Here is a 22,380-nt window from a genome sequence, read left to right on the forward strand (position 1 = left end):
CATATCCCTTGATGGTGGAAGTTGTAAATATGTATTGTGAATTTAAGCCACCTGTGTAAGTTCTCGAGCTTCTTTCATAATTTTATTAACCACTATGAAATGAACATGTTTGAAGTTAATTGTTATAGTAGTTTAGTCTAATGAATGAACAAGTATCAGGTTCTGAAGTAATGTTTATTTACATAGTGACTGTGTGAAATGAAAAGTAAAGGGTAAAGTGAAGTTTGATTTGTATCATTCATGTTATTAAATTAACCTTTTTCTTTTAATGTAGCTGATTTTGTAGGTGGGTGCTTTTGAGGAGTTACAAGCCTGGAGATAATGCTACTGATACCTTTATGAATTTTATGCTTTATGTTGTTCTTCTATGTTTGTGGAATATATGAAAGGAAAAGCCTATAGCAAAGAGATCACTTGGTTTAATGTAAGATATACTTGTCAAATTTTCTGGATGCTGTATGTAAGCAGTTAATTACTGACTGGACCTAATTGCTTTTAACTACTTACGTTCATTGTTAGACTACTAGAAAGGCAAAGTAGTTTAATAGTTTTGAATACAGTGTGGTGTTAGGGTTAGTAGAGTTTACAGGTCCTGTGGAGTAAAGAAAGAAGAAGATCAAAACTCAAAAGAGTTTACAGCTTAATTGTAATAGGACACATCCTATCATTGTCTCTGAGAAATAAATTTAGGATTCAAAAATAATAACATTTAAGAATGTCATTTTCAGGCTTGTTTCTAAAGGAATGTGCAGAGATGAGAGTAAGGTTTCAAGAAAGAATTGACACAGTGAACTGTAGATTACTGCCAAAAGTAGTGCATATTCCTCCCACCAGTCTCATTGTGTTGATACTAATGATGTGCAGCTGCAAATTTTAGTATAGGATGAATGTTCTAATGAATCAGCAAAATACTGGGAGATGAAGGATGTTGACCTCTTTATTTGGTAGCATCCTACTGTTAAACTGGCATAAGCTTCTGCTGAAAAGCTTCTTTTGGCTGAGGATAGGACTAGATGTATTTCTTTGTGAAACAGTTTTCCTACCTGTAACTGGATATTTCTGTCCTTGAGCAATTGTGTGGGTTGCTGATGTTGCATAGTGTGGTGATTTGGTTTTGCACAGGTGGAGAATTTTCATGAGGCTGTTGATGCTGAAAAAAGAATGTTACATTTGAGATAAATATGTCTGTATCTGCATTAATTCCTTTTCTAGGCTGCACACCACAACCAGGGATGTGTGGCTGGCACTTGTTTTCCTCTACCTTGTATTCAGATGTCTTAAAGATGCAATATATTTCTTCTTTTTGTTCATGCAGAAAGTATTTTTTGAATAAAAATCATAATTCTGTATGGGTTATGTGCTTGTTCTTTCAGTTGGATGCCATTTTATATAGGGGTGTGGCCATGTGAAATACCTTTTTGTATTTTAGGTGACATTTGCCAATAAACAGTTTGAAGATTGGGGATGTCATTTTGTTTGTAATATCAGTGTTTACAGTTCAGTCCTAGATATGGGATATATTAAGTTGATTTTGGTGCAGAACTGTTGCTGTGGACATTGTCAATTATTATACTTATGAATTTGATAGGGGGAAACTGAGATTATTACTCAACTTGAAAATGTATACTTCTGAAATCAGTGTGCATTTGGTGCTACAATTATCTTTGTGTGAGATTGTGAAGATATAGTGAGAGATGATGTTATTTCAGGGTCCGTAGGTGTGCCCACTGTTTAGAGACAATGAAATTTATTCACAGTAAAGTTCTGATTGAAATTAAGATTAGAAGGATATCTGATATCTTGATTAAGGTGGTATCAATCTGGGGTTTGTCTGATGGAAATATACATTGTATGTTTTGTCATGATTTGTTTTTTTGTTTAAACAGCCCTCCTACTCTGACATGTGAAATGTAACTTCTGTGTGCAAGAAGCATAGAATCACTCCTAAATGTATGAAATAAATGGAACAGGGTCTTTGTGTTGTATTGTCCTATCCTGTCCCCTCTCCTTGGATGGGATGTTTCTTAGACAAACTTAGGTGTCACTCCTTGGTCTACCTTCTCATGCCCCCATATCGTATTGTTACTGTGTGTTTTTACAGGTATCCCATATATTGATTAACACCATACAGATCTGTAGGAGATGTTAATCTAAAACTTAATGGTTTGTCCAGATTCATAAACCTGATGAAAACTTTCACATTGTCCAGAAGTCCCTACTTGCACTCTGAAAGGAATGCAGAGGGGGAAGTGTGTTGTTTGGTTTATATTTTGAAAGAAGACTATTTTGTTCCAACAGGCCTATCACTTGACAAGATTTCTTCCCACCATCTCAATGTTTGATGGAAATTTTCTAGCTGTTAAAATTGAATACTTTTATCACTGATCACTGATTACTGATTGTAAATTACTATGGAAGTATCAAAAGAGAGGAAAAAGCTAGTAGTTTTCTTTCTAGGTTATCTCAGATTTTTCTCAGAGACTGAAAAACAAGTCATTCATTAAAAAAAAAAGGCGCAAAACCCCAAAAAACTTCAAGCATACATGGTCTGTTTGACCTTTTTTTCCCCCTGGATTCTGTCAGGAGAGCAGAACTAAGCAATCAAACATAGAAGAGGCCAGAAGACATGGATAGCATTTTTAATAATTCCTGAGATGATAACATCCCTTGAATAAAACACTGGAGCAGATATTTTTTGTTTTTTTTTTCTTTTTTTGTGTGTAATTTCTTAAGTTTGCAGAATTCTCTGCAGTTTTGCAAGCTTTATGGAACTTGCCCATTTTGAAGGGGGGGTGTTCGTAGCTGTTCAGGGGTTTCTCAGAAGAAGTATGCAACATGTCAGAAATGTGTTCAGCTTCTGTTATTTGCCAGAAAGAAAACTGTATTTAGTTAACTGCTGCAAAATATCAGGATACTGCCAACAGATGGTTTAGTGTTTTTACATAGTTCTTGTTTTCCCTCAAGAAAAGCATTCATGTAATATTTTATAGAGGTGTATCTGCTCTTACAGAGATTTTGATATCCCCAGAGCCACATATATTTCATTCTTAAAAGCATTATGCATTTTACCAGTAAGTTATTCTGCTCAGGCATTTGAAATGATTGAAAAAACCTATTTATGCTTACTGGAGAAAGTTGATTCACCATGGATGGATGAAATAAAATGCTTTAATCCCTTGATGTTATGTCTTATTGTATTATCCAAATGTATTGCTATGTTTTTGTACTCTTCCCCAGCATTAAAGTAATATAAAGGAATGTAATGACAGAGCTTACTTCTTTTTTTTTTTTATGTGGGCGTAGCACATTTCAGTTCAGAAAATTGAAAATGTTTAGCCTGAGAGACCTGACTCGGTACTTGGTTCCCTCCTTCTTTTTTGGGATATTTCATTTAGTGGAGGACTGTAATGTGCAGAAATGTGCAATTTGTACCAATACCAGTTAGATGAGGAGGAATGGAAATGGAACTGTGAGGATTTGTAAAACATGATTTCAGAACATACTGAAGTATGCTAGTAGGAGAAAGCATGTGACAAGGGTACTATGTGCTAGTTGTTAGCTGAAACAGTTTTTGCTTGTTTTTCTTTGAAACACTTTCAGATAATACTGTAGGAATAACCTGTCTCTCTGGTAACCTGTACACTAAATTATGAATCATTTTAACGTGTTTTTTTCAATGATCAGTACTTAATAAGGCAAAATCAGGTTCCTGTGAGATGTCTTGCCAGAGTAGCTGACATGACTTAGCATGTTGCACTTATGTGAGCTATACTGCAGTAATAGCATTTCATCATATTATTGTACATTCCTATATGCAACAGGTTCTGGTTGCAATGTAACAAAGCCTAACTTCCTACCTGCCCTTTTGCTACCCCTCTGTTTAACCCAACAAATAATGGAGTTGGTATACCAAGAAATTTTCTTTTGTCTTGAGACGCATTTGTTCTTACCAAGGAGATGCCCCATATGAACTCCCATTTTACCACTTTTTATGCCACTTAGTTCTTTGTTGCAAGTTTTGATTTTGAAAAATTTTGTGTAGATTGGCTCCGTGCCATGTCTTCAGTCAACTGATTTCAATATTTGATGAAAGTTCCTGGCATTTCAGGTTCTTTCTTTAAACTGCAATTTTATGATCCTTTTAAACTAACACTGCTGGTGCCTAAGGCAGCTTAATCTTACCCCGTGCTCTTCCTTCCCATGTGCTGACACACAGCTGTGGGGTGCCCTGTGTCAGGGAGTTGATCTGAATAAAACCAAAACAAATTAATATTTTTTTTTCAAACTAGATTAAAACTGGATTAATTCTCTTCTGTAGTTCACTGGACTACCACAGAAGCACTTATGCCGTCATAAGGAAGAAAAACACAAAGGGAAATCAGTAATTTCTGCCAGTACAAGTGGTTAAGGTGGTCATAAGTTAATTGTGAAACAACACAGACTACCGAAAGAAATTTTGCATGTTTCAAACTGTAGTCCTTAAAACTAGTTCCCCTTTCCCTGGGGAACATGGGCTGCTCCTTGTCACAAATATTCTTTAATTTCATTTTTTTAGTGATTTTTCTTTGCTAAAATGTTGGACAAACAATGGAACAAATAGATAACTCAAACACAACTTCAAACCAGTTCATTTGTTTTTGTGATAAAGTTTTAGGCCATATGAGTAAGTTGGAACTGGCAGAATATGTGAACTTTAATGATGCCTCTGATACTGTTTCATGTGATATTAGTCACGAGCAAACTAAGGAAATTAAGTTCGCATGGAGGTCATGTAAGACGTAGGAACATACAAATGATTGTAGAAGTGTATTCTAAGAAGTTGGTATCTTTCTAGTTCTAAGTGGAGGAGTGAAAGTAGGCTGTGTTAGTCTCAAAAAATTTTAACTGCCTAAAGGCACACAGACTATATACCACAGAATATATATCAAGGTATATATTGGTGATGTTAATCTAGAGAACTGCAAGTGTTAAAAGACAGGATTGGAATTTAAAATTATCTTACAGTAGGAGAAGTAGTCTTAAAGTAGTAAGTAAGAAATCCTCTGTTAAGTTGGAATAACTAGTTATTTGATGTCAAAAGTCTTTTTTTTTTTTTTCCACAAAAATATTGAAGAACATGGTAGGTGTTGAACTGGAGCTCTTGGTTTTTGATGACTGTCTATGTGTGGCAGTAGCTGTATAAGAAGGAGTGTTCACTCTACGGTCTATAAAGTGTCATAGAATATCTTGAGTTGGGAGGGACCCATAAGGATCACAGAGTCCAACTCCTTGGTCCTTGCAGGACTACCTAAAACTAAACCATGTGATCAAGAGCATTGTCTGATGCTCCTTGAACTCTCTCAGGCTTGGTGCTGTGACCACTTACCTGGGGAGCTTGCTTAGAGACCAACTAAGTAGTTCTTGCAGTGGACTCTGGTGCCATAAATGAAGCTGTGAGGAGGATGGCATTTCAAAAATTATGTAGGGCAATGGGAAACAGTCTGGAGAGCAGAAGTGTTTGGAGGAGGAAATCTGCGAGAAATGGCAGAAGAAACTGTTCGTCCTGCAAATGGAAGTCTAAAGGTGGATATAATAACTCATCATAAGATCTAACCATGTCTAAAAGGTCATAAGAGTTAAGCTGACCTCTGAAGACTTTTAAGAAAAATAAATTGGAAATGTGACTCTCTACAAATAACTCTGGATCATGACTGCATTTTTTTTTCCAGTAAATCCTTTTAAAAGTCGTGAACCCATTTTGGTAGGAAGTACCAAAGTTGCCTTGGTTTTTAAATGATTTTGTGCTTTTTCCAGAGTTGTACTAACTATTTGTTTGAGATGACAGCAAATACAGAATTTTGATGACCAGTAATGACTGAAGTAGTTTAAACACTTCAAGCAAGTAAATACCAGACAATTACTACAATAGCAAAAGCTGTACTTTTTGGCAACAGTGTCCTGTAATGATTTCCTAAAGTAGATGTCCTCTTTCAAGATAGTGGCTTTATTAAAACCAGATTTGAGTGCTTGGTAGAGTTACGATTCCATCCAACAATAGTAGGTTGCTCAGATGATTTCACACTTCAGGCAGCATTTCAGTGGTTAGCCTGTCCTGTGAACCCATCCCTGTTTGTGATTAAAGATCCTTGAAAATAGCAAGGTTTAACATACTGAACATTTTGTCTTCTTTTGGAAAACATAACATGCTCTTCCTTCTCTTCCTTTGTATTTCATTTCTCCTTTCTAACTTGCTCCTATTTGAATTCTGCATGCTGAGGATTAGTTTCCCCACTTCCTTCTGTATACCTATACCTCAACAAAGATACCGTAAATCTCCTTTTTTCCACTTATTTGCATAGAGTCCTTTAAAATATGTGGATATAAAGTGGATGTAAGTTAGCTACTTTCTGGCTCTCTGCCTGGAAACAGTCTGAGATTCTGGCTGATGAGAACAGTCCAATTTTTTGTTACTGAACGTATGGGATCCATGAGGGAGTCAGTTTAATTCACCTGGTTTTATTTAATATTCTTTTTAAGAAATTGCCTTTAATTGCTGTCCTCTCACACACTTTCAGAGGAATAGTCAGCTGTTCATAGGAGGAGTTTTTAGTGATAGAAATGTGATGGAGAAGAACTGTAGTAGAGAAAGATGTGAGAAGATGCAAATGAGCAGCGCATTGCAGGCACTTTTTCAAATCCACACAGGAATATTCCCTCTCGGTGTTTCTGTTGTGTGCTGGGAGCACAGTGTAAATGCTGACATCCTGTTCCGTAATATTGTGGTGGATGGAGTGAAAAATCACAGGAGGAAAATGGGATCTTCTTTGTTCAGCCAAAATCATCATTATAATAACTTGAGTGGAATTAAATATGCAGGACAAAGCACGTGAAGTGGGAAGTGTAGTCTCTCTTTAAGGACTTAGATTTACTGAAACCTTTATACCCCCCTTCCTTCAGAGGGATAAATGTTACAAACAGTAATGCATTGTCTCAGTGTTCAGAGATCCTCCAGTAAAAGTCTCTTCTTTAAGGCATTTTTTATTGGAGTATAGGGGAAAAAGTTTGTGTTCCAGTGCGTGAGTTCATATGGACCATGAGTGGAAACTGCTGATGAATTTGTCCTGGAATGTGTGCCAAGAAAAAACATTACTGTGTAAAGAAGTATGTGTATACTACATGAAGTTGTGCATGTACAGGCAGCGAGTTTTTTGTATGAGAATAGGGGTTTTGTTGGAGAATGTGAAAAATTGAGACTTATTTGTGTTCCTTGAGCAAATCTTCCTTATTTTTTTATTTTTTTTTTTTTGTAAAACTGACAAAGATTGTATTATGTCCCCTTGTGAAAAAGAGGAATATTGGAATGTTTTACCTATTTAAGCAATGGTCTTTTGCATACATCCACTACTAAATAGGGAGAAGGTTGCTTATTCAAATTCAGCTGCTGATTTTTTGACCTATGAAAAATGATTTCATCCGAACTACAATAACAGCTCAATCTCAGAAGTCTGTTTGTACACAGGCACAGTTAGTTGTTTTCTTCTTTAAATAAATAGGCTTCTCTGGTTTGTGTTAGCATCAATTTTCACATTAGATTTGGCAGTCACGTCAAGTACACACTGTGTTAGATTAATTACTTGAATATGGTATCTGAAGCTGTTGTAAACCCAAGTACAGGAACAGAAGGATCACAACCTCCGAGGCACAGTCAGTGCACGCTTTAGTTGCAGGTTCCAGTTACAATGTTGGGTATATACTGTGTCTGTGTACAGCTTCTGGCTGATATATATAAAATCAGTTTAATCACAAAGCCAACGACAGCATGCAGCAGTAAGCTGCAGTATTTGATTGTTCTATGTTGTATCTTCTGTGCCTGCACTGAAACAAGAGTTTTAATTTGTCTTGGATACCATGTTGAGCTAGACTTTAAATAAAGTTTTATTTGCATGTTGATTGTGCATAAAAGCACTTGAATAAGAGATAGGGATGAGTGTATATAGAGAGAGTTATGTTATGAAATCTAGGTTTTGCATTTATTTTAGTTATTGCATATGTCTGACATTCTAGTTTCATGCTGTAAGTTGCAGTGCACAAATACAGTAAAATGATTTGAGAAATCTATGAAACTGTATTTGGATAGTGTCTCGTTTGTTTGATTTGCCTGTTGTTCAGCAGAATCTTATCAAATGCAGTGAAACCTCTTGCTTTTAATATTCATAAAGTGAACCTTGAAGTACAGTGTGTAAGTTTTGAAGTTATAAACCCATAACATTTTCTGATACTACAGGTAAGGAAAACTTTCTTTCTCTCTTAATCCAGGAAGCCTTTACATCACTGAGTGTATCTTTGGAGTCATACTTTATCTTGCAATCCATGAACATTAAGAAAACATCTGAAAACATCTATTCAGCAACTTGGATTTAGCAGCATCAGGTTGTTGCAATCTGGAGAGCACTTTTTCAGTTGAACGTCACTGGAGTATATTTTTACCAGACAGCATTTATATATGTTTTCCAAATAGCTGTTTATTGAAAATTCATTAAGCATATGAAGGTCTAGGATTGAAATTATTATTGCAAAAATTATCAATCTCTATCTGAGTCAGGAGGAGGTTTGTATATTTAAACCCATTGTCATTTACAGTGGTCTTGAATTAAAAAAAAAAAAAATTCAACCCAAAAACTAGTTGTAATGTACCAACAGTTTACGTGCTGGTATAGGTTATTCTTCAGATATTTCCATAATACAGAAGAGGAGAGAAGTGGGGTATAATGAATGCAAACCCAACCTTTTCTAAATAACTACCAGGTAAACTTATTCTTTTGATTCTGCTTTTATTCAATGTATTTGTTATTAAAGGACAGGTAATTTACATGTCAGGAGTTATCTTGTCAGGAGCTGCTCATTCTTTTCTTCCTTTGAAGTTGGTCTGGATTTTTCTTTTAGTAGGGCAAATTTTTAAATGCAATTGATTTCTTTAAAGGTGCGTGTAAAATGACCTAATGCTAAAACGTGTCAGAATTCAAATACTTCTATGGTGGTTAACTGAGGTATACTGTTACAGATTATTTTGGCAAAGGATTCTGTTTGCACCCCAAAATTAGTAGGTGGCGAATTTGGTTTGGATTAAGTTGTGCTGTCTGACATATCCATGAAAACAGCTTCCCCCCCCTCCATCCCATTTTTTTAAAAATAAGGGAATATCATAAATAGTGACAACAAAATGTTGAGACTGAAAGTGTTAAGATAAGTACTTTTCTAGTAGTATGCACACTAAAAATAATGACTCTCTTGGTTTCATAATCTAATGTGACTGCAATTTATTTATATTTATTTAAAAGTGTGGCAAGTATCAGATGATCCCACAGGCAGAATTACTGGCTTCAGTAGTTCAGACCTGAAGATGATCTTACTGATACTAAGACAGCTAAGGATGTCAAAAAGATATCTCAGCTTGAAAGTCTTTAATACAGAAATGTGGAATTTAATGTATGTATATTGAAGTGTCATTTTATTTGAACAATAGAGGTGGCATTCAGCAGTTCCATGAGTGTGGCCTGTGTATGTAGTATAAGATTTCAAAGCAGAACTAACTGGAGTTACAGCTGTGGTGCTGTTTACACAAAGAACCTATTAATGTCCCCTCTGAGATCTTTCCTTTAGTTAGGCTCCTCTGTAAGCAGTGGTCAGATCGATCTTTATTTTGCAGGAGGCACATGACTAAGCAGTGTCCCTTCTTCTTCCCTCTCTGTTCTCTACAATAATTTTTTTCTCTCCAAATGTCTCTCCTAAGTTGACTGTGCTGTTTCCTTACAAAACACATTGAGGAACTGACCTGGGTCAAAATAACTTAGCAGAAAAGTAGAGGTGTGGTTTTGTGTGCCTTAACCCTGATGGTTTCTCTGACACTGTTTCCTGTGCAGGTGTGTCCAGTTTGTAATTACAGAGAAATTGAGGGGATGAGGTGCTAAAGCTGCAAGAGGTGCAAGAGCTGAGCAATCAAGTACTGTCACCAGGAGCAGTGCTTCTGAAGGAACAGTCTTACCATATCTGAAGTTTTGTATAGCTTCTTTGAATGTGGTGGTCTACCAGCACAACCACAGTGCTCCTTCCCTATGCCCTTGCAGTGTTTTCCCTCTTTGTGTGGGACATAGATCTGAGTTTCTCTCCAGTTATCAGAGGGGGAATTAATGAAGCTTTTATACTTCATGAAGTCGCAGGGTGTTTCTCTGAGATTTTGCAACAAATTGTAGTTCTAGTGTGAGTGGCTTCTGCCCCAAATAAGCCTAGCTAGTTTAAGTAAACTTAAATGTAGAGAGCAACTTCAGTGAAGATACTTGAATACTTTGAAAATTCTGCCTCTAAGAATATGAAATTATCTTCTAAATTCTATAAGTCATTAAAACCTTTATTTGAAGCTCAGGGCTTTTAATGCCCATGTAAATTAACTGGACTTTCACATACTTCAGAGTTTCTAATATTATTTTATATTTATGATTTTATTTTAGAAAGCAGCAGTTGGCTATACCTGTGATCTACAATGAATGCCAAATCTGCAATCAGCAAAGAAATTTTTGCCCCTCATGATGAAAGGATGCTGGGAGCTGTTCAAGTGAAAAGAAGAACAAAAAAAAAGATTCCTTTCCTAGCTACTGGGGGTCAGGGTGAATATTTAACATACATCTGCCTGTCAGGTAAGATTAATGATGTGGACATCTAGTGATCTGTTTAGGCTTATCTTAGATTAACTGATTAGAAGTCATCTCTAGCTATAAAGAACTGAGTGATTTCAATCCTAAAATAATGTAATCAGAGAATTATAGCACTTATACCTTTCATCTTGCAGAACCACATGCTCAAGGCTATTAATATTTATACAGTGTAATAAATTGAACAGGTGATTTCATTGTTTTTAAAAAAACTATGCTGTGTTCTCTCACAGCAAGGCTGCAGAGTATGAACAAATAGCGTATTTGGTAACAGTCTTTCTGTATTGAAATTAAGATATTTCTTAGAAGGATGAACTTTTCAGGATATTAAAATGGCATACAATGTAATTTTTTTATACCATGTTTCAATGTCTGACAACTGAGCATGTGTGAATACTGTTGGTATTCTATGGTGATTTAGTCACTTAGGTTTTTAGGCATATCAGTTGCTCCCTTTGAGTGTGTGCATCTTGCTGGAAGTACAACTACTGGTCAGAGGAAGAAGTGCTCTATGAATCTCAGAAGACTGCAATTATTTTTGGACTAAATGAAGGATAGTACTTTATGGACTCCTTAAAATTTTACTTTTTTTAAACTATATTAAAAATTTCAAAGCATAGGAAGTAAACCCCAGTGACTCTACTTCTAAAACATCGCACAGTGCCCACAAAATGTACATTTATTGAATGTTATTGAATGAGATGTTATTTGTCTGCATATATGCAAATGCTTATGTTAAAATACAAGCTGCAGAGAATATGCACATACATATTGAGGTCAGTGACACAAAACAGAAGACTTCTCATTTTCAGCTGAGTGTTCTGCCTGTCATAATAGGATCACAGCATCATAGAATATCCTGAGCTGGAAAGGAGTCACAGGGATCATTGTATCCAACCCCTGATCCCGCACAGGGTAACACCAAAAATGGCACTGTCTGAAAGCATTTCCTAATGCTTCTTGAACTCCAGCAGGCTTAGTGCTGTGACCACTTCTCCTGGGGTGCCTGTTCCAGGGCTTTAACACCTTCTGAGTAAAAAACCTTCTCCTGATATCCAACTTAAACCTTCCCTAACACAGTTTCATGCCATTCCCACAGTGGTCATGAGAGAGAAGAGATCAGTGCGTGACCCTCTTCTTCTCCTCATGAGGAAGCTGTGGACTGCAGCTGAAGTCTCCCCTCAGAGTCCTATTTTTCAGGCTGAACAAACCAAGTGACCTCAGCCATTCTTCCCATATACAGAGCTTCAAGGAAGGGTTTAAAAATTGATTCAACTAGGCTGTTCCCTAGACTTGTGGTTGGCATACTCTGTTGGATGTAAGGGATTGCAGGTTTCAATCCTCTCAAGTTGTAGAGAAAACTGAATCTAGGTCTCCCATCTCTTAAAGAAATGTTCAAATCACTAACCTTTTGAAGCAAAACTCAGTTCTTCTTCCTTTGGAAATCCAGTTTTTCAAATGTCAGTCCAATTTTTTTTCTAAGTCGTTTTCCTGTAAATCATGTTCTAGATTTGTGCTGTAAGTTTTGGAATACACAGGTGCTTGATACCCTTGTTCATGATTGAAGGTTAGAGATGCCATCTGTGCTTATAATTTTCTCTAGACTAACTCTATTCAATAGGTGGGGTGTGTGTGTGCTTTTATTTTATTTTATTTTTTAAATTGCCATTCTGGACAACTTAGCCCTTCCTCAGCTCCCGCACCCCATATTGATGTGTAGTAGCCATCATGGATTTTAAGACATTGTTCTCTTCTATTGGTTTTCTGCAACAGGATAGCATGTTTATGAGTAAGGAAGAAACAGCAGATGTCCTGACTTGAGCAGAGTTTGTCACTGATGATAAGGAGAAGCATTCAAGATCTAAATAAAATTACTATGTGGCAGGCACTGAAAAGCTTCATAGTGGTATTGCAAGAACCCTCACACGTGACTCACTGTTAGTGGGGTTTTTCATGGATCTGAGACCAGTTTTTTAATGTATATTTATAGATTATATTATGGAAAGTACAGTATGATTGATTATTTCAGTAGGCAACAAAGTGACTAGGGAGAGGACTGCCTGGCTATATTTGTTTGATGTCAGTATTAGAAACCCAAAGAGTCTGATTAGAAAGATGATGCAATTCAATAGGGTCAAGTGCAATTAGTTATTTACTTGGGAATCATCAAAGGCACAAAACCAAGCATTAGGGAGAACTGGTTTCTGCCACTGTGTTTAAAAGAAATTGAGACAAGGATAAACTGATTTTTTGCTATTCCTGATGGCTGTAAAGCAAGAAGTTATGTTACAAATGAAGAAAAAGGTTCCCTTCAGTTAGGGTAAGTTAATGTGGACATGGCAGTTTAGTTGTGCCCCAGGCAGTCTATCTTGGGATAACAGAATATGTTTGATGACCTTCCTTTTTTGATGCAATTCAGTACAATGAAGCAGACACAATGGTGGCTAGCTCCGAATTTCTGTTTACATTTCAAGAAACACATACTTGAATGCCGAGTGTTGCAACATCTTTCATGGAAACACCTTTTTCAGCCTTTGACTCTTGTCCCATTTTTCCCAGGTTTGCCATGTATTAGGTAAACATAGTGACTGGAGTATCTGTGTGTTCATAGTTTCCTTGGACTAATTCAATTTGGCCTTTGCTAAAAGAAGTTTGATAGTTTACTCCTTAGAACTGAATTTCTCAGTTGAAAGGATACAAGTAGAAACTGGCTCCTTAAGGGATATAAATATTTGAGAATATAAAGTATCTTGTCTAGTTGTAGTTTCATTCAAGGCGTGTACAAAAAATAAAACATCAGTGATTGTGATAGCTACTTTTACTTATTGCTCGGTTTGTAACTGAAAAATTGCATTAATTCCTTTCAGTGTTTTCCTTTCAGGGTTGGAAACATGCATGCTATCATAATTATTGTTTATTTGCATTTTTGTAAGCATGGATAGAGATGCTAAGCAGCCCTTAAACCTCAGAAATGGAATAGTGAAGCATTAAAAGAATCAAATACTAAACAGAGCAAGATGGAAGAATAAGGCAGATTCTTCCTTAAAATTGGTATTTGAAGTATGTACTGTATTTTTTTATTTTACATTATTAAATACTGAATTGTTTAGAAAGAAATATTCCTTAATGCTCCAAAGTGGTGTACCTAAAGCCTGTAATCTGAAACTGGAGACACATAAAGTTAACAAAGCTGTAGCAAGCCTGCTTGACAGACTGGTGGAAACCAAGCAGCTGGGTTACCTGCAGCCTTCTAGCCTGCTGTAGTGGTGGGACTGGCCAAGTTAAACTGGCAAACAGAGCCAAGACAGATCTTTGGGGAGTTATTTAGTTGAAGAACAGCAAGAAATGAGTAGACAGATGGGAAACAGAGGTGGGGTGGCTGTAGGCGGAACAGAGAAAACGAAAACTAGGTGTTTTTTTTTTTAATGCAGAAGACTTAACACAGAGAAAAGACAAGAAATTCGAAGCTGAAAGTGGATATTTATCACCTCCTCCACACTAGCAGACCTAGTGATAGTTATTGGATCAGATCTAAGTTTTAATTTTGTCACCATTGTCTTATATAATTGAAACATAATTGTTTAAAATAGTTCTTAGCCTTATTTAGAATTCTGAGTTAAGTATAAAATACTTAAAAGGTCACTTCAGAAATATAGGCCATCGGCCTACTTGCTTGTGCATAGTTCTGTTTGTTATTTCCTTTGACACCCTAGCATTACATTTTTTAAGTAACTTCTATTATTTAAAAAGGTTTTTAATATTGTAGTGCATTGGAAGTGTTCCAGTTTGTATATATGGATGGGGCATTGACCTTTCAGGATTAAATATCTGTTGCAGTTGCAGTGAACTGAGTGAACCAGATGGTTCCTTTAGAACTTGAATTCTTGTGTGTCATAAAACTCTAAGCTAGATTGCACCAATCTTTCTAATCCTTCTGCTGAAATGTTTAGGATTAGAGTGTAAAGCTAAAGTTCTTTAAAGATGGAAGTGAAACTTTTCCCATCTTTTCCCCACTATTATGACTTTAATAGTGTTCTTTCTTTGCCATCTCCAAATTAAATTAGCATATTGTCAGTTCAGGGGTTTTTTGAATGGCTTTTATGCAGAAGTACAATCTGTCAAGAATGGTGGCAGAAAAGCCAAAAGGAAATGCATAGAAATCATAAGAAATAATACACAAAAATAAGATGCACATGCAGGGGGAGAGTGTGTTGGGGCTTTGCCTTCTTTAAAAGTTAACTTTATTGACTATATCACAGATTTGTTCAAAAGATAGTCAATAACTTAGAAAGCTGTTTGTATTTAGCACAATAAGCTTTTGGGATTTGGTTTGATTATTTTTTTTCACTTCTGTTTCTATGGAGAGACAGAGACTTGGTTTATGAGCTCAAATAGTTCTGTGAATATCCTCATTTGTGCACTTACAACTGATATCTAACCACATCACTTACACTTCCGACATGAGCTTTTGTACTCTTGACTTTTTTTGGCTGTAGTCCATGGTACCATGAAGTTGTTTTTCCAATTACGAATTTATTGTTCCTCCTATACTGGCTGTTCATGGAATAGAATGTTACCCAGGAATGACCTATATCTCTTGCTCCTTTTAAGGTCACTTGATGTGGCTGCCTGAAATTGGCCATAATTTCATGGTGAGTTCAAGGACAGGTTAAGTGCAATTGAGTTTTCAGCATGGTGGCTGAACCAAAAATTGGAAAGTAGTGAGAAGGAACTTGATATCAAAAGAATTCAGTTTTCTCCTAGTGTGTTCTTATTTTCTATTTGAGTTTTGCTACTATAATGAAGTGACAATCTCCCAATTTATTTTCTGTATTTTCTTCTTGAAGAAAACATCCAATTTTCAGGAGCTTATAGTGCAGAGGATTCTCATGTTTCCTTTTCAGGACATGAGAAACCAAAGTAAATTTCATTTTCCAACTGCTTTCCTGGAGAATGCTGTACTTTTCTGCCCATAGGGTGTATTGATGTATTACTCAGTATTTTTTGGGGGGGAATAGGGGTGACGGGGGTATTTTCCCTCCGTTTAAATGTTGTATTGGGGAGTGAGAATGATACTTCAGTGTTCATGATACTCACTTTCAGTGTGACCCACTTAGATGTCAGACTCTTCATTGAATTTTTAATTATTTATCCAAAATAGGACATGATTGACATGAGAGATTCGATCAGCCTTGAAGAATACATATACTGAATGGTGGTCTAGTCTTCTATATTCACTGCTCTAAACTGTCTGTAAGCTGGATAAAGGAGAGCACTGATGTTTTTTGAATTGTTGCATAACATGGTTACATTAATGTAGAGTACTCTGTGTGTCTAAATATATATTAAATGTGCACATATAGCTTCCATCTACTCTTAGCTGCTCCCCCCAGGGCTCTAGATACTGTGGAAGCCATTGTTTCCAGTAATGCTGAATGTAACTGGTTGGGCTCAGACATATCCCATGTGGCGGCTTGGAAGACTGGCAGCACAGACAAAGGTAATGCTTATCTCACCAACCTCTCTGGTGCATCACAGCTCAGTGAATTTGCTAGGATGCTCGTTTAGTGTGCAGTGCTCATATTAAAGTTTCAAAATATAATTACCTTCATCTATTTCTAATAAATGATTGTGATACTGAATACACTTCTTAACCAGGCCTCTTTTCCTTTCTTTGTCAGCACATGTTTTGTCTTTGTTAGATATTTCTGATATTTTAACTCTATGATTCCCACAAGGAGTTTTAGAAGGCCAAATATCACTTGCTCTTAATGATAATAATTGCCAAATTCCATTTTAAAGGAGGAATTTAAAAATCTGAAGTCATGTTAAGGGTCTTTGAAAAACAAAACAGGTGCCTTTTGGGTGGAAGCCAGATTAAACTGCTGTTCTTCATTATTGATCTTTCTGTATTTATTGGAGTAGAATAGGGAAAGTGATGAACTGGATTGGAAGGTAGGCTGCATTTATTGATTGTATCCAGAATAATACCCTTAATATGTCTTGATGGTCTGATTCCTCCTGACTGAGTTGTCCAACTTAATGTAACCAGTCCTTTTTCACAAGAGTCTTGGTTAGGAGGGCATCTTGCTACAGCAGAGCTGCAGAATTACACATTTGAAAGCATTTAGTCTAAGATTAGTGTGTTTGGGTTTTGTTTGTTCTTTTTTCCTTCTTCTTAAGGTGGAGAAAGAATATATGTGTGCTTCTGTGCATCCTCCCAATACAGTACTTGATCGAATTTGCATGCAGGAAATAGTGTCTGAATTGCAAGCTGAAGGTGTGCAGTTATGTGTCTGTTGTTCAGCTCTTTTTTTTTCTTTAGAATAAAATTGTAGCAGATTGATAAAGCTTAATAGTTTATTGTGCATCAATGGTGTTCCCTGGGGCTCAATATTGGATCCAGTCCTGAGTAATATCTTTATTTATGTTTTGAATGAGGAGGTCAAGTTCACCCTCAGTAAGTTCACAGGCAGCACTAAGTTGGGCGGTAGTACGGATTTGCTGGAGGGTAGGAAGGCTCTGCAGAGGGACCTGGACAGGCTGGATCAACTGGCTGAGACCAGTGGTATGAGGTTCAGCCAGACCAAGTGCTGAGTCCTGCACTTGGGTCACAACAACTGTATACTCTGCTACAGGCTGGAGGAAGAGTGGCTGGAAAATTGCCCAGCGGGAAAGGATCTGGAGGTGCTGATTGACACCTGGCTAAACATGAGCCAGCAGTGTGCCCAGGTCGCCAGAAAAGCCAATAGCCTCCTGGCTTGTATCAGCAATAGTGTGACCAGCAGGACCAGGGAAGTGATTGTCCCTCTGTACTCAGCACTGGTGAGGCCACACCGTGAGTCCTGCTTCTAGTTCTGGGCCCCTCACTACCAGAAAGACATGGAGGTGCTGGAATGTGTCCAGAAAAGGTCAACAAAGTTGGTGCAGAGTCTAGAGAGTAAGTCCTGTGAGGAGTGCCTGAGGGAGCTGGGGTTGTTTAGCCTGGAGAGGAGGAGGCTCAGGAGTGGTGTTATCGCTCTCTACAACTACCTGAAAGGAGGTTGTAACAAGGTGGATATTGGTCTCTTTTCCCAGGCGACTAGTGACAGGACAAGAGGACATAGCTGTGCCAGGGGATCTTCAGACTGGACATCAAGAGGAATTTCTTCACAGAAGGGGTTGTTAAACATTGGAATGGGCTGCCCAGGGAGGTGGTGGAGTCACCATCCCTGGAGGTGTTCAAGAAACAACTGGACGTGGTGCTCACTGCTATGGTCTAGTTGACAAGGTGGTGTTTAGTCAAAGGCTGGACTCAATGATCTCAGGTCTTTTCCAACCTAAATGACTCTGTGACTTTGTGATCACTTTCAGTTTTTTTAAAATGATGTGTCAATCCAAAAAACTTTTGTTATTAATGTTGTCTTCAGTTTTATTCAGACTTGATCTTTTGGAATTGCTTTTCCCTCCACTTCAAGCACATATGAACTCCTTGGAAAAATTTCAGAAATCTCAAAGAAGATCATCTTGGAAAAATTAGAAAGGAAAAAAATGTGAGCAAAACAAAACCATAGAAAACTTGATGGGAAAAATGAGGTATCAGATCTGTTTATTTAGTCAGATGTAAATTTCCAGTAGTTAAGAGGAATAGGTTTAATATTTATAAATACAAAGCCTGTTTTGATGCAGTAAGTTTTTATGCATGAACAAGTTGATTGCAAAGCTGTACGTTGGGAGCTGTTTGTTACCCCATTCATCATAAAGGAAGCTTGATGAGGTTATTATTCGTTGTTATAAGTAGTTATGTTGAAGACTCCCTTTCCACCCTTCATGTACAGAAGAGGATGGGGGCTCTGGAGAGCTTTCTCAATTTGTAATTACTTGTGCTGGGTAGGTTTGTGTTCCTCAAGAGCTGGCAGTACCTTGCATCAGTGAGTACAGTGTATTTCAGTGCCACATTTTGCCCAAAATATGGCAGATGCTTGCATCAAGTTTAATGCCAGGTTGAAGTGTTTGAATGTCATGGTGTCTTTGGAAATGGTTCGTTCATTCTTTGTCCAAGTGAGGCTTTTGGCAGGGTTGTTGCTATCTTGTTTGTGATAAAAATGCAGAGCTAGAAGTAGGGCTGTACGTAAGAAATTTGCACGATAGCTCTTCCTTCAAGTTGAAGTACAGCAACCATGCATGTAAGACCTGTGTGAGTATCCCCTAATTGCTAACTTTGGCAGAAGCTATTCTTGTAGTACCATAACAGTTAAAAACAGTGTGTTTTGCTCTGAGGTAGGATTCATTTTGAACAGTTTCTTAGTTTTCATGATGCTGGAGTGTAGTATGCAAAATACCCTGACTCACTGCAGTATGGATTGTTGAACTTGAATCATACTGGGCAGAAGACTTCTGGATTGTTCCCTTGCTATTGTATTTCAGAAAGTATTTCTGTCGATTGCTGTTTAGATCTGCTCTTAGAAGTAATATTGTCTTGTGAAGAAAATCAGAAGTTCTCTTTCTCTCTGACCAGTGCTTACTGTATTACGAACTCTTTTAGTAGGTAAACATCAGATTAAAATCTTATCCTTTTATAGTACTCCAAGCTGTGTGAGTCAAATCCTGTAAGTTTTCACCATACATCTGACCATTAAAGACTGTACTATCAAATAATTTCCAGTGTACAGCAGCACATAAGTACTTAACAAAGGAATTGCTAAACTGATTAGAATGCTACATCAAGCTTGTGTATCATTAGGTAGGTTTTATGGTTGCCTTGAGAAAGAAAAAGGTGAATAATACAGTCCTGATCTCCAAATATTTTCTGTTTGGGACTTCACTCTATAAATAATCCTTTTAAAGCAAATTAAATAGGAAAAGAACATGTCAGAACTGATGCTTGATTTTTCTAGTGTGTTTTGCTTGTATCCCCCAGTTTATCCATATTGCTGCCCCAGGAACTCAGACACCAATTAAGTAGCAAGAAACACCTATAAAACACAGTAGGGAGGGAATTAATTAATGAACTAATTTTGTCCAGTCTTCCTTCACTCTATAATATCTGAATATTTCAGACTGTAGCAATAAAAACAAGCTCATGGTGTCATGTAGGCATGTATATGTGCTTCAGCAAACAATTGCTCTGCATTTACAGCAGGCATTGTTTTTCCTCCAGTCTATTTGCGTTGAGATTTTTACGTAACTTTGTTTTTGTGCTCTGATAATGCATATCCTAACAAGAAGGAAAAAACAACATATGAAGGGTGGGGAGGCTGAGAGAATATAAACTATGCAAAGTTTTGTTGACCTTGTATCAGGGAGGAGCCTACACGTTTGTCCAAGTTAAAACAATCTCTAGTAACTGTTTAGTTGGAACAACTTCATAGAGAAAGTCTGACACACCCTGTCAGCTGCTCTTCTGTTCATTAGAGCTCAGCAGCACACAGTAACTTTCAGTAGCCTCAGGGAATGATCAAGTTAAAACCACACAAATTCTCCAGCATTAGTGTTTTGAGGAAAACTTCATTTGGGTGAAATTTTTAGGGGCTGGGTCTGAGATAACTTTATAATACTGTGGAACATATTCTTCAGGCAGTGAAATTCCTTAAGTAGTTTTAGCCCCTAATTTAAATAGTTATTGGAAAATTAGGCATCTAGTTGTCCTTTCATATTGTCTCCTTAGGTGTGTCTGCAGAGGACAGGCTCAGCTGGAAGAGAAGCTGCAACATAAACTTCTTGCTGGATGAAATAACTAGTAAATGCTTTTCATGGATAAATATGATATCAGCCCCTGCTGTGTTAGTTTTCCTAAATCTGTCTTGTGTCACTCTGTGGAACACAGTAGTAATGGCAAGAGTGGTTTTCTGTGACTCGATCAATGACTTGGAAGAGAACAGAACTCTTAAAAGAATATCCTCTTACTTGTAGCAAGAGAAGTGTTTACAAAATGTATTTAAAGCATTTACACAAAGTATGCTTTTTCTGAGTGAGATGAAAATTGGAAACTGAAATAAACAAAAGCTTTCAACCTCCAGTTATATTTGTTCACTCACATTAATGACAGATCCCTAAAGAAAACTTGACTGTTCAAGTGTCTGGGAATATCTAAAGTTGTCTAAAATACTGAGAAGATTTTAGGTAGCTGAAATTTGTTGAATTTACTTAAAAAGGAAAAACAGCTAGATAGAGAACTCTTCGAAAGGTTCTGGGATGATTTTTGTCTGCTTTTGTTTTGTACTCACATATCATGGTTTCTTTTAAGAATAGTTTTCTTAGGTTTAGCCCACGTAAGTTTAGCATACCAATATACACAAACTGTCCTTCAGTTGTACCATCTGAGGGAGTGCTGGTTGTTTGCCCAGTGTGCAGTCCATAATAAAAGGTATTTGGGAAGCAAAAGAACGTAAAATTGGAAAGGACTTGAAGAGATCCTTTGAAGTTTCTTGGGAACTGGAAACACTGAGGGTTTGTTCAGTGACATTAGAAAGATTCTAAACTGAAAACCACTGTATGTATTGACTGATAAAGCCATGAAGTATTAATGTTTTGTTCATCTGGACTCCCAAATAAATTCTTTTTTTTTTTTTTAGGGTTTTTTTTTTTGGTAGTTTTAAATTTAAAAATATGTTTTCCTCTCATCACCTGTTTCCTCCTAACCCCCAGAGATTAAAAAAAAAGTAAGCAAGGTTGCCTTTGGATATGTTACCTTGAAGTATTGAATCACACAATCATTTAGGTTGGAAAAAACCTCTTAAGATCCTTGTCAGCTAAGCCATAGCACTAAATGTAATGTCCAGTTGTTTCTTGAACACATCCAGGGAAGTGTTCTATGATTGATCTGAGTTTGTATTATTTTTAACCAAAGGTGAGGTTTGTTTGTGTTCTAACTAGAACCTGATATAGCCTAATAAAACATTTTTGTGCTCAGGTCAAATACCTTTTGTCCTGGTCAGTGAGAAGGGTCAGGAGGGGAAGAGCAGAGTGAAAAGAATCAACGCCTGCAGCTACACAAGCTGGTAGAACTACATAGTTCTCTTGACTCCAATGATATATTGAAGCATGATGTTGCTATTTTGCAAGATAGGACTTTCAGTCTATACTGAGATACTGTGAGGACTAAAGCACTTAATCACTAGCTTCTCATGGCTGTGGAGGTTTGTGATCCACGTGATGAGAAATAACATTTCATTACAGTCTCTGGCAACCTTTTAAATATGACAAAAATGTTCCTTTGTTTAGTCATGTTTCAGTCCTTATGTTACACTAATCAGAGAATGACAGAACAACCCAGTGTGGAAGGGGCCTTGACAGATCATCTAGTCTTGCCTTTACTTGTTAAATAATATATTAAAAAAATAGAGTGTCTACTGCGGCACTGGTGTCCTTCAGGCAGTCTGCTGGAAGGATTCAGAGCAGCAGCCTCAACGGTAGAAATATTGTCAAGACTAGTTTTAACCATTCATTTAACTAGCTAGCACAGTCTCAAAGACTTGAATGACCAGAGGTGTACTACTGCTGTGGACTCAAAGTTTAGTGATATGGAGAAAATCTCCTAAGAATTACTTGTGTTTGTGACTTTATACAGCTCTGCTTTGTCTATTGTGTTTATTAATAACCACGTTTTCATGCTGTTTCAGCTCAGTCTTGGTCACTTTTTTGAAGGATTTCATAAAGACTGTTCTCACCTCTCTGCTTCCCTGTGGACCTGTTCAAACATTGATTCTTTCCATTT

At 37.0% G+C, this 22,380-nt stretch overlaps 1 protein-coding gene across 4 annotated transcripts in view; it reads left to right on the forward strand.

Moving 5' to 3' along the window:
• Positions 1–22,380, forward strand: part of STXBP6 (syntaxin binding protein 6) — a 102,222-nt gene that overhangs the window by 25,024 nt on the left and 54,818 nt on the right. For 2 of the 4 annotated variants that reach the window (XM_051791347.1, XM_051791346.1), the window contains one exon: positions 10,485–10,670. The exons of 1 other annotated variant lie outside the window; for it this stretch is intronic. In XM_051791347.1, coding sequence (XP_051647307.1) covers positions 10,517–10,670 — 154 coding nt within the window. In that variant the 5' untranslated portion in view covers positions 10,485–10,516. Of the gene's footprint in view, positions 1–10,484; positions 10,671–22,380 lie in introns of those variants that run through there. One more of the 4 variants, XM_051791349.1, reaches the window with a different exon arrangement.

This window comes from Manacus candei, unplaced genomic scaffold, assembly GCF_025592945.1.
Source record: "Manacus candei isolate 608988 ecotype Guabito, Panama unplaced genomic scaffold, ASM2559294v1 h1tg000033l, whole genome shotgun sequence".
Taxonomy (NCBI): Eukaryota; Metazoa; Chordata; class Aves; order Passeriformes; family Pipridae; genus Manacus; species Manacus candei.